General features: G+C 42.6%; 2 protein-coding genes across 3 annotated transcripts in view; one reads left to right on the top strand and one right to left on the bottom strand.

The window, feature by feature from the left end:
• SKAP2 (src kinase associated phosphoprotein 2) overlaps positions 1–13511 on the top strand; it is a 330384-nt gene that overhangs the window by 60083 nt on the left and 256790 nt on the right. The gene's annotated exons all lie outside the window — the stretch shown is intronic.
• LOC113261851 (RNA-binding protein EWS-like) lies at positions 10968–12940 on the bottom strand. The gene is given in 1 exon segment (XM_044387259.3): positions 10968–12940. A coding segment is annotated over 1 exon segment (1950 nt). The 5' UTR covers positions 12926–12940; the 3' UTR covers positions 10968–10975.

Below are 13511 nucleotides of genomic sequence, written 5' to 3'. Positions count from 1 at the left end.
GAGTGTTTAGTGAACAGGCGGGAACACCAAAAAATAAGAGATGAAGCCTGTCTTTTAGAAACTTACAATCTTGGTCTCCTTTATCCAAGGAGACAAATATGTAAACCAGTACTTGCAGTGCATCTTGAAAAGTCCGTGATAGAGAAGATATTAGCAAATGACCTATCTGATAAAGGATTAGTATCGAAAATATATAAAGAACTTCTACAACATCCCCAAAATAAATAATCCAATTTAAAAATGGGCAGAAGACGTGAACAGACATTTCTCTAAAGAAGATATGCAGATAGCCAATACACACAGGAAAAGATGCTTAACATCACACATCATCAGGGAAATGCAAATCAAAACAATGAGATATCACTTCATACCTATCAGAATCGCTAAAATAAAAAACACAAGAAACAAGTGTTGGAGAGAATGTGGAGAGATAGGAACCCTAGTACACTGTTGGTGGGAATGCAAACTGGTGCAGCCACTCTGGAAAACAGTATGGAGGTTCCTCAAAAAGTTAAAAATAGAACTACCTTAAAATCCAGGAATCACACTTCAGGGTGTTTACCCCAAAAATACAAAAACACTAATTCAAAAGGATACATGCACCCCTATGTTTATAGCAGCATTATTTACAATAGTCAAATTATGGAGGCAGCCCAAATGTCCACTGATAGATGAATGGATAAAGAAGAAGCGGTATATACATACAATGAAATATTACTCAACCATAAAAAAGAATGACATCTTGCCATTTGCCACAACGTGGATGGAGCTATAGAGTATTATGCTAAGTGAAATAAGTCAGAGAAAGTCAAATACTATATGACTTCACTCATATGTGGAATTTAAGAAATAAAACAAATGAGCAAAGTAAAAAAAAGAGAGACAAACCAAGAAACAGACTCTTAACTGTAGAGAACAAACTGATGGTCACGAGGAGAGGCGCATAGGGGGATGGGTGATATAGGTGATGGGGATTAAAGAGCACACTTATCATGATGAGCACTGAGTACTGTATAGAATTGTTGAATCACTTATTGCACACCTGAAACTAATATCACACTGTATGTTAACTGTACCGAAATTAAAATAATAAACTTAATTTAAAAAAGAAAGAAAAGTACCCTAATAAAGGACCAAGTATTCCATAGGTAAATGTGAGTAATTTATTAGGCAGGGAGTGAAAACTTTACAGAGTAATGACATTACTTAAAGAAGTGAAGGAGCTCACCTGGAAAGGAAAAGCATTTCGTATAGAGGGAACAGAACATGCAAAGGCAAAACATCAAGGATCATGTGTTTGGGGAATAACAAGCAGTTTGGTGTGGCTGAATTGTAGCGCTTGAAATAAGGGTGGTGGGATGCAGTGGGGGGACCTGCAAGATATGGGTATGTTAAAGAAGACTGAGCAAGGTTATGAAGAAACTTGTTTGGATTTGGACTTTTATTTCAGGAAACAGAAAAGAGCCATCAGAGGCTATTGGGATTATTAAAGGAGTATTACATTTGTGTTTTAGAAAGATCACTTTGATGCCAAGATTGTCCAGAAAAGATACTAGACACAGAGAAGTTAGGAGTCCAGGTGGGAGATGATGGGAATTTTATCTAAGACAGTGGCTATAGGATTGGAAGAACAGCATAGACTGGAGAGAGATTCAGGAAGTAGAATCAAGAGCACTTGGTGATAGATTGGATTTGGGAGTTGAAGTAGAAGAAACATCAAGAAGGACTACAGAGCTGCTTTTATGTTGAGCACTGGTAGATACCATGTGGATAGTGGCAAGAGGTTTAGGAAGCGTGGAGGTAACAACTTTGATTTTAGACATGATCACCAGCTGCTGACTATGGCCAGTTTGGTTTGTGGGTTTTAGAAGAGAGAATGGGTTGAAAGGGGTGTGTTTGGGAGTTGTCATTATTTAAGGGGTAGGAAAAGTCACAGAAATAAATAAAATTGTTCAGATAGAGCTTCTGGAGTGAGAGCTCCAAGGAGTGAACTCTGGGGACTAATTAGGGGGAGGGCGTGTATGTAGGGAGGCACACGAGGAATAGAATAGAGAGGTGTCCAGAAAGCCAGGGAGCTGAGGAGCTCCAAGAAGGAGGGAGCAGGGAGCGCCTGGGTGGCTCAGTTGATTAAGCATCTGCCTTCTGCTCAGGTCATGATCCTGGGGTCCTGGGATTGAGTCCCACATCGGGCTCCCTGCCCAGTGGGGCCTGGGGCCTGCTTCTCCCTCTCTCTCTGCTGCCCCCCACCCCCGTCTCAAGCACGTGCACTCTCTCTCTCTCCATAAATAAATAAAATCTAAAAAAAAAAAAAAAAAAAAAGAAGGGAGCAGTCCATAGTGCTGCTCACTTTAGGCAACCCGCCCAGAAGTGCTTTTCTCCAGGCTGCCCATCAAAGGGATACTCTCTTAGAGGCTAGGAAGAAAGAGAAACTACTTCTCCTTGAGATGTTCTTTCTCTCTCCTCCTTCCTCTTACTTCCTTGTTCTCTCCTACCCCTTCACCCCCCCTTTTTTTTTAAAGATTTTATTTATTTATTTGAAAGAGAGAGAGAGAGAGAACATGAGTCGGGGTGGGGGGTGTCGCAGGGAGGAGCAGAGGGAGTGGGAGAAAGCTCCCCACTGAGCGGGGAGCCCTACACAGGACTCCATCCCAGGACCCGGGGATCATGACCTGAGCTGAAGGCAGACGCTTAACCAACTGAGCCACTCAGGCGCCCCTCCTTCATTCCTTTTTTAAAAAACTCGTGGTTGCTTCCTGAAATGAATTTGGGGTTCCTTCCATGCCCTCCCAAAACAATTCATAGTACTTGCATTGCTAGTTCAGAACCAACAAATGCTGGAATTTGAGCTATGACTCATTTTACTTTGAACACAGAATTTATTCTTCTCTATGGATGCAGTTCAGACTTACTATACTGCTCTTGAAATTTGCTTTTAATAAAGCAGTCCCCCAGGGCCCAGGTCTCACTGTAGAGTAAGAGGGAGTACAGGCCTCAACCAGGGCTCAGGCTGTTCAGTGCCTTGGGGTCTCTGCCTAACTGCTGGATCAATATTTGAAAGGGGATCCAAGTATAACATTCTCCGATTAAGAGGAGCCAGGCATTCTTTCTAATTCCCAGATTCCTCGAAACTTCCTGTGTTGAAAATTGCTTTTTTCTGATCAGCAGGAAACTCAGTCTTTTGGGAATCAGACAACCATGAAGGTTATCAGCCCTTGCAAATGAACATCCTATTTACTCCAGGGATTGGGAAATCTTTCCATCCGCGGCTACCGACCCACAGAAAATGAATAATGAAGTAAAGGGCCCAAAGTTCTAGTAGATGTGAGCGAAAGTTGAAAGAAGAAGAAATGTAGACTCAAAGAATTAAAGAAGAGGAGAAGAAAGGTGCTAACACGTTTTTAAGCACCCACAGTGAGCCGGATACCTGCTGTATATTTTATAGCATCTTATTCCCTCCTTACAGGAACTCCAGGAGGTGAGCATCCTTCTGTCTGTTTTACAGATGAGGGAGCCAGAGTTGAGGGGTGTTAGTGAAATTACCAGAACCACACAGCTAATATATGATGGGCTGAGATTCAAGCCCTGACGATGGCTCCAAAGCCCATGTTCTCACCAAGCAAACAAGGTAGCAAGAGGACTAAGAAGAAAGATCTAAAAATGGATAAGAAAGAAAAAGCAGCATTTCTCCCTTCTCGCTTGTGTTCCCTGCAGCTCCAGTTGCAAGGCTTTCAATCTTTTCCTCCCTTCTTGTCAGCTGTCAGAATCTTCCCTGTTTGTTGTCCGAGAATCCCCACCCATCTGTCTTGTATCTTCTCTTACTGGTTCAGACTGGAATTCACCTTTGCCAACATCTCCTCGTCCCTCTCTGAGGTTGCTGACTCAGAGGATCGTGCACATGTCTGAAAGAGAATTCCCCCCGGAGGAGCCAGGGCATGCATCTTACCGCAGGAACACACATTCCTGCTGTTTGCACAGCTGTATTTGTTGCTCTTAATGGTAGAGAAGGGAGGCTCAAAAGACACTTGGTTTTAGAAAACTTTTCATGGTCTAGCTAGAAGAAATTAAACGAAGGGCCAGAGGTTTCCCACTGCTTTTCTAGAGGCCAAGATTCTTTTCTTTTTGAATTCTCTCTTGTCAGTGAGGAAGCATTCTAGCAACTGCTATATAAATGTTACCATTTATTTTTGAGATTTGCCTGAAGGAAGTTTCTCCCTAAAGAAATTATTTTTTTTTCTTCCTCAAAAATCTTTGAGTTCTCTTTCTAAATGGAGTATTTATGACTTTTCCTTGACCAGAACTGAGTCATTGTGTTCAGTGACCACATCGCTCACCAATGCTGAACTGTCTTCTTCTGCCTCTCTCAACAATCTGGGTCTGTTTTTCAATTTAAAGCAACTGTTCATGGAAATCCTGCCATGAAGGAAAATATTGTGAGTCAATACACTTTGGGCCAAGTCCAAGCCTCAGATAACGAAGTCGGTAGTACTTGTGCAAAAAGTAATTTGCCCCGTGATAGTAATAAATCTGTTATTTGTATGTCACAAACATAAATGCCTAAATGTATTCCAAGGTCTTGATGGAAATTAGTGAAATGGATTTTCTGATGCATCCATAACTAATTTTGTGACTATTTATAGAACTGTTTTTACTTATATCCTAAGTACTAGCAAGTATGCTTTATTTAAGTACTAAAATAGGGAAGCGATATTCACTTGTAATAAATATAGGGCCTCGTCAGTATTTCCTGGTGTCGTTTGAGTATTTATGCCTTATGGGGCAGAAGTGGTGATACCTTCCCTTAGGTAACTCAAGGGATAGGCTGAGTGATTAATAGTGAAAATATTGGGGGCGCCTGGGTGGCACAGCGGTTAAGTGTCTGCCTTCGGCTCAGGGCGTAATCCCGGCTTAATGGGATCGAGCCCCACATCAGGCTCCTCCACTATGAGCCTGCTTCTTCCTCTCCCACTCCCCCTGCTTGTGTTCCCTCTCTCACTGGCTGTCTCTATCTCTGTCGAACAAATAAATAAAATCTTTAAGAAAAAATAGTGAAAATATTGGATTATGTAGTAAAGAGTTGATAATACTGCGTTGACTAGAAAATTGTTGGCGTCCCCATGAAATGTTACTGCAAAGGTTCTTTTGAGATAGGTGACCAGTTTATGTGCCGTCTCCAAACTAAATGGATCTCAAATCAGATTCTGTGAAGTATAAACCACATTAAAAATTATATTTGGACCAAAAGCCCGTTCTCCTTTCCACAGAAATTACGATTTTGATCAAATCAATGCTGAAAAATATTACTTTTTCTTCCTAGCTCTGGTGTGTCTAGAAATGGTTTGTGACAGAAAGTCTTTTTATAGCTTTGCTTTCAACATGCATTTACGTTTTAATGATACATTCTTCTCCAGTAAAAATGTAATTGTAACACACAGAAATCAACACATTTTAAGCTTTCTGAGTATATTTAAACTGTCAACAGTGTGCTGTCTGACATACAACGTTGCTCTGCTTCCGCCTTTAATGGCTAAGTTGTTTTCTAAAGACTGTCTAATGACACAAGACTCCTAAATCCTGTCGGACCATGTGAACTAAGAATGACCTGAGTGGCTAGGGATGCCTTGACCATCTGTCATTGATAGCCGTATTGATCTGGAGATGGTAGCTGAGGGCACTGTGTACTGAGGATATGGCAGTTTGCTGAGGTGATGATAACCATCACTGATACCTTTGTGAAGGGCTTGATTTCTCATTGTGTGTTCCCTAGCTATGGAACCCTTGGGCGGTACGTAACCTGGTTTTAAAAGTACTCTTCTGGGTCAAAAGGGTACATCAGTCCTCATACATTATTCTCCTAGGTCACCCTTCAGCCTGTCTCAGTAAAATACAAAAAAGAGCTTCTTTTTAAGTTTTACTTCGAAAGATTTAAAAGCATACAGGAATTTATACCCTCCTAGATTCACAAATTTTTTTTTCTTTTTTTAGAGATAGAGACAGCCAGTGAGGGGAGGGAACACAAGCAGGGGGAGTGGGAGAGGAAGAAGCAGGCTCACAGCAGAAGAGCCTGATATGGGGCTCCATCCCATAACTCCGGGATCACGCCCTGAGCCGAAGGCAGACGCTTAACCGCTGTGCCACCCAGGCGCCCCATAGATTCACAAATTTTTAATAATTTGCATTATTGCCTTTATCTGTGTATCTCTGTGAACCATTTCAAATGAAGTTTCAGAGGGGTGCCCGGCTGACTCAGTCAGGTGGAGTACAAGACTCTTGTTCTCAGGGTTGTAACTTTGAGCCCACGTTGGGTGTAGAGATTACTTAAGAATAAATAAAGTTTTGGTTTTGCTGTAGTGGCAGCAGCCTCATTTGGATTAATGCAGTAAGCAAGTGATGTGCACAAGTATATTAGAGTTAGAGCGTGTAATAATGAACACAAATGTGATGAAATGCATTCTCTGTGTATGGGAATGACCTTTGTTTTTCATCTGTGGTCTTCCTGTGGTTTCATAAAGATGTTTCTCAGTAGATAACACTCTATGCTATTGTCTTATACATTAAAAAGAGTCCAGCAGGGTGCTGGCTGTTTACATAGTGAGCATTCTATAAATGTTAATTGTTGATATACAAGCATCCCTTCACCCTTTGATGTAATTTGTAGATCACAAAAGAAGGCAATAGGATTGAAGAATTAGATAATGTCCAAGGGAAACAAACACTGAAGGGACCCAGGAAGATAATATAATTTTTCAATGGCTACAGTAACTCATATTGGAATTCAGAAACATTTGCATTTACTAATATACTTTGTTCAGCGTATATTTGTTAAGAATTTTTGATGTGTTAGGCCCTGTATAGAGGCATTACATTAAAAAAAAAACTTTTATATGGAAAAAGTCAAACATACATAAAAGTAGAGAGAATAGTGTGATGGATCCCTCTGTACCCCTCATTCAGCTTCACTGCATTATAATATTTTGCCAATCTGGCTTCACCTATCCTTTTCACTTTTTGGGAGGGGTGGTGATGAAGTATTTTAGAGCAAGTTCCAGATATCATGACATTCATATATAAATACTTCTGTGAATTAGACTGTGCACTAGACTGTGAAGTTTTATGAAGACTATGAAGTTTGGATTTCTAGAACATTTTGACTAAAGATAGATTAGTGACTTTAAAAGATTCAAACCTGGGGTGCCTGGCTGACTCAGTTGGTAGAGAATGTGACTCTTTATCTCAGGCTTGTAAGTTCAAGCCCCACATTGGGTATAGAGATTACTTTAAAATCTTTACAAATATAAATAAAAGATTCAAACCCTACAGATAGTAGTTTATCGTTGACCCATATTCATTTAATAAAAATAGTTGGTCCAGGAGCACCTGGGTGGCTTAGTTCGTTGGGCATCCAGTTCTTGATTTCACGATCTTGGGGTAGTGGAGTCGAGTCCAGCATTGGGCTCTGCACTCAGTGGGGAGTCTGCTTGAGATTCTCTCTCTCCCTCTCCCTGTGCCCCTCTCCCAATCAGTGCATGTGCACACATGCTCTTTCACTCTCTCAAATAAATAAATAAATGAAACTTTAATAAAGATAGTTGGTCCCTATAACAAGGTTGAATAGTTTGGAAAAGTATTATATGTTTCCCTGAGGTATGAAATGATGAAATGTTAATAATAAGCATTTTCATAGAAATTGGATTACAAAGTATCCATCAATATATTATTTTAAGTAGTAGTAGGTTATGGTTTTTATGAGGATATTTGTGTGTGTGTGTGTGTGTGTGTTGTATGTGTGTGAAGGGAACAGCATTAAATTTAAGACATACATATATATATGCAATGGGGAATAGTCCATAGGTTTTTTAATCACATAATGTTCTATGTAAAGCCTAAGAATAATAATCATGCAGAATTCCTATACAATTTATCACTTTATGATGAACATTTGAGCCTGAAATGAAATCAAGAGTGGTTTGATTGGAGGCAATCAGGAAAAGACAATGAAGCAGAGACTCAAGCAAGGTTCAGCTCAATTAGGTGACTTTTAAGGTTAAAGGTAGAAGAAGGGGGCCCTGTTTGTTCATCCTCTGATGTGCTTCCATCGTGTCCTGGGACAAGCCCATGGATGGGTTCACTGCACTGTCATACTTAAATGCAAAACCTATTTCTGAGTTTGCGTTGCTCCTTGAATTCTCCCTCATTTTTTAAAAAGTTTTTATATTTAAGTGATCTCTATACCCAATGTGGGGCCTGAACTCACAACCCTGAAATCAGGAGTTGTACACTCCACCAACTGAGCCAGCCAGGTGCCCCTTTAGACCCTTATTTTATAATAGAAATATATAATATATTATCAAGCAGAAAAGGACCCGAGAAAACATCTGATATAACCAATTCCCTTGTTTCAGAGAAAGAATACTGAGGTCCAAGTTTCAGTGACTTGCAAGCCTGTAGAGTTAAGACTATAATCCAGATTTTCTGATTTTTCTACTTTCTACTTCATCATGTAGCCCCTCCGTATAGTTTCATATTCAGAGGTAGTTCAGTATTAAGGTAAATGAGATAACCCTTTGGGGCCTCAAATGTGTAAAGGTTTTCCTAGACCAGCACTTCAAAATGAGTAGAATGAACATTCCACTTGGCCTAATGTGAGGGACAGAACATTCCATCATTTCAAGTAATGGTGCAGCTCACTTGCAGTACTGATGTCTTTACTTTATAAATGTGCATAAAATTTCAGACTTTTTAGGGAGGCAGTCTGACTTACTTTACTGTAAGAATGGTTTTCACAACCTGCACTTTTGTGCAACACTGACTATTGCATGGACCAAGCAATGTATAAGTGAATTTAGCTAGTCAGAATGCTGGGACACGTGCACGCACACACACACACACACACACACACACACACACACACACACACACGTGGAGAGAGAGTGCACGTGCGTGCAAGAGCAAGAGCAAGCAAGCTCTATAATAAAGGTGTTAACTATCAATAATTCTGTCTATCTGGGAGAGTCAGGGAAGGCAGTGGTATAGACCTGATATTGGAGCTAAGTCTTTTTTTTTTTTTAAAGATTTTATTTATTTATTCGATAGAGATAGAGACAGCCAGCGAGAGAGGGAACACAAACAGGGGGAGTGGGAGAGGAAGAAGCAGGCTCATAGCAGAGGAGCCTGATGCAGGGCTCGATCCCATAACGCCGGGATCACGCCCTGAGCCGAAGGCAGACGCTTAACCACTGTGCCACCCAGGCGCCCCTGGAGCTAAGTCTTGAAATAAGTATTTTGCCACAGATATGTGGGGAAGAGTATTCCAAGAAGAGGACAAAACATGTGCAAAGACATACTTTGTTTGGAAAAGAGGGAATCCTTTGACCCTAAGAGCATCAATTGATTTGGGGCACTCTTGGAGTTTGGATCTGTTTTAGATAGAATAGTGCATAGCTATCACTAAGACTCCTCTTCCTCATCATATCAGCCTACCCAGCATTCTTTCCTATACTTCCTGCTTGGTTCTCTAAAAGAGCAGACGGGGACTCTTGGGTAGCTGTCAACTAGCAAGCATCTTGACATTCCTTTAACTCAGTGACAGTTGGATGGTGTTCAAATCCATCTTCATTGTCCAGCCTCTTTGCACTCAATCTACCACAGTGGTTTTCATGTATTATGGGTAGGACATAGAGGTAGTCTCAATAGAATTTTCTTCACAATTACTAAGATTTCTTTTTTTTTTTTTAAAGATTTTATTTATTTATTTGACAGAAAGAGAGAGACAGCCATCGAGAGAGGGAACACAAGCAGGGACAGTGGAAGGGGAAGAAGCAGGCTCCCAGCGGAAGAGCCTGATATGGGGCTCGATCCCAGAACGCTGGGATCACGCCCTGAGCCGAAGGCAGACACTTAACGACTGTGCCACCCAGGTGCCCCCACAATTACTAAGATTTCTAAAAAGAAAAAAGTCCAGTAACATTATTATAGTTTTCAGCATTCTTACAAGTTATCATATGGTGTCATGGTTAAGAGCATTGGAATCAGACTTCGGTGTGCAACCTGGTTATGTTACTTTACTAGATTTATGATACTGTTTGGGATACTTAAAATCTATGAGTCTGTTTCTTCAAGTAAAGCATTCAATTCAGTGACCAGAACATTGTTAACCCCTTTTTTCTCTGTCTCAGAAAAGTGGCTTTTCTGGACTATTCTTAAAGAGCCCAGGTGAGATTAGGAAGAAAGAGAAAAACTGCACAATATGGTATTCATTTGCATGTGGGTTGTTCTGTGAAAGTTTCAGAAGACATTTATGTCTTTTCTGATTTTCTGCTGAATTGTGAGCAGTTTAAGGTTAAGGACTATTTTTTCTTCTGTTTATTTTCTCTCTAGAGCAGTTAGGACTGACTGTACAAAGGAGTGAACCATATAAATATTTTTGATTAGCTGATATTCTGGACTTCCCAGGGCATCCTGGATGTGACTCTGACCTTTGCTCTCCCACTGGACCCATCCTGGTATAGATTTAATCTATGGCAGCAGCTGCCTTAGAATTCAACCATGTGCAAATCCTGAGGCTTTAGAGGATGATATTCAGATATGTGTATGTGTGTGCTTGTATACACACACACACACATATGCATGTATTTACACACATATATACACATACAGATACAAGGCATAGTATATACATAGTATGTGCTGAATGTGTATACTGCAGAGTTAGGACTATAATCCAGGTTTTCTGATTTTCTATTTTCTATTTTCTTTTTCTTTCTTTTTTTTTTTTTTTTTAACCATTTAACTTGTTTTAATGTTTCTTCTCAAATGGTGAAAAATACTAAAGTACAGACAAGGAATAATCATAATGTTGTGGCCAACATTATAAATATGGAATTATAGATTTAAAACATTTTTTCTGATTTAAAAAATAAATCTGGTAGTCAGTGCAGCTCTGCAGGGTCTCTGCGTCTAGTAGGGCCGGTCTCTGCGTCTAGTAGGGCCGGTCTCTGCGTTCCTGACGGTGCTTGCCTTTATCCATTTTTCCAGGTCCTACGCGTCCGCTTCTTCTTCCTCCCATCTGTTCCATCAAAGGTCCAGGGGGCCCACCAGGGCCGCCCTGTCTTCCTCCACCAAAGCCACCTTGGTCCATGCCCTGGCCATCACGGAAGCCCCCTCTGTCTCCACCGTGGTCACCTCTGAACATGCCACCAGGACCACCGCGGTCCATGAGGCCTCCTCTTCCGCCCCGCATGCCACCAGGGCCGCCTCTGCCACGGTCACCGCCCAGGAGTGGAAAGGGTGGTGGAAGGAAGCCTTCAGGCTTTGGGGCCTTACACCGGTTGCATTCTGTTCTCCAGGCGAAGTTCTGGTTTCCACACCCCGGATTGGGGCACTGCCAGTCTCCAGCTCGGTGCAGGACGTTTCCTCCTCCGGATGGGTTCCCTCAGGAACCCCGGGGCCCTCTTGGGGGAAAGCCACCTCTGTCTCCTCCACAGCCTCCCATGTGACCCATGGGGCCCCCAGGACATCCTGGGCCCCCGGGACCTCCACGGAGCGGCGGCGGCATCCCTCTGCCCTCATGGGGAGGCATAGCACCCCGCACGCTGTTCATCAGAGGCTTCTCCTGAGCAAGAGACACCTTAATCTTGCTCCCTTGGAAATCTTTCCCATCAAACCACTCCACGGCAGCCTTGGCAGTTGGTTGGTCTTCATAGGACATTGTAGCATCACCTTTGGGCTTTCCTGTTTCCTTGTCCAAGTAGATATGGATCATGGGTTGTCCGGTTCTCTTGTTCATCTTAACAACTCCACACTGCTTCAAGAAGTCTGCCAGATCATCTAGAGTCCCACTGTCATTTCAGCCTTGCACATGAATTGCACTGTTGTCAGAGTCTTCATCTGGATCTACACGTGGGCCTAGATCAAGATCTGGTCCTTCATCCATGGGTCCACCAGGCTTATTGAAGACAACTCGCTCTCCAGCGTCCATTCCACCATGTCCTCCTCCCCGCCCACCTCTGCTCATGCCTCCGCTATCAAATCCCCCTCTTCCCCTGCCCCGGTTATCAGGACCACTCATGCTCTGGTTCTCTCCTGGTCTGGAAAATCCTCCAGACTCCTGTGCATAAACACCCATGCTACTGGGGTGGTCCTGTTGGAATGAGCTCTGCTGCCCATAGCTGCTGCTCTGTTGGCTATATTGACTTGGAGCCTGGCTGTAGGATCCAGTTTGGGGGGGATAACTAGTGGGCGGCTGATGCCCGTAGCTGCTTTGTTGACCATAGCTACTCTGCTGTCCATAGCTGCTCGGCTGTCCATAGGTGTTCTGCTGAGAGTAACTGCTCTGATCATAACTAGTCGGCTGTGTAGAGGAGTAGCTGGTAGGAGGGTAAGATGGTGGTGCCGTGACTGGCTGCATGGGGTAGCTCCCAAGTACCTGGGGATAACTGTAGTTACTCTGTCCATATCCTAGGCTGGGCTGGTTGTAACCCCCTGTGCTAGATTGAGGTTGACTAGTCTCAGCGGGTTTGTTACCATCCTGCGGTCTTTCAGGTGCGGTGGCTGCCGGCTGCTGCACATAGGCTGGGTAAGCAGGCTGAGTGCCATAAGCAGACTGAGCTGCATAGGAGGCCTGGGTGGTAGTGACTGTAGCAGTGGTGGTATCGTAAGCACCAGTGCCGTACCCCTGGACATGCTGACTGTATGCCTGGGTGGCAGTTGGAGTAGTATAACCAGCGGGAGGCTGTCCATAAGAAGTTGCATAGGCAGTCTGCCCATAGGTCGCAGTGGTCTGAGCCTGGGTATAGCTGACATCAGTGGGCTGTCCATAGGTTCCATAACTTTGCTGCCCATATGCCTGGGTGGTCTGTGCATATCCATGAGTGGGTTGGGCCTGCTGGGCTGCAGCTTGGCTATAGGTACTGTAATGCGTGGACGTCATTTTCTCTCCTTCCTTCTCGTTCTCTCAATGTCCGTCTCCCTCTAGCTTTCCCTCTAGGCGCCGCACTGCCTAATTTCCTATTTTCTACTTCATCATGTAGACTCTCCATAGAGTGTATGTATACTATACATATAGTATGTATTGTATGGCTATTTGTGTATATATACATACACACACTTAGAATTTCCTACATATATAGGACGAGTTCAGCATTGGTGTTAGGTTAGGGAGAAAATGCTGAAATATTTATCTTTTGCCTAAGCCCTGGAGACATGGCTTTGTATCAATTAAAATGTCATTTTTCTGTTCAATAAGATACCTGGGGTGCCTGGGTGGCACAGTCATTAAGCGTCTGCCTTCGGCTCAAGGCGTGATCCCAGAGTCCTGGGATCGAGCCCCGCATCAGGCTCCTCCGGTGGGAGCCTTCTTCTTTCTCTCCCACTTCCCCTGCTTGTGTTCCCTCTCTCCCTGGCTGTCTCTGTCAAGTAAATAAATAAAATCTTTAAAAAAAATAAGATATCTAAAAGTTCCACATTTATGTTTCTTACTGTAATAGTACCCAAATAAAATATTTTCTCTATTAAAT

This window comes from Ursus arctos, unplaced genomic scaffold (assembly GCF_023065955.2).
Source record: "Ursus arctos isolate Adak ecotype North America unplaced genomic scaffold, UrsArc2.0 scaffold_3, whole genome shotgun sequence".
NCBI lineage: Eukaryota > Metazoa > Chordata > Mammalia > Carnivora > Ursidae > Ursus > Ursus arctos.
The sequence above is the reverse complement of the archived record's forward strand: the minus strand, read 5'-3'. Positions and strand labels throughout refer to the sequence as shown.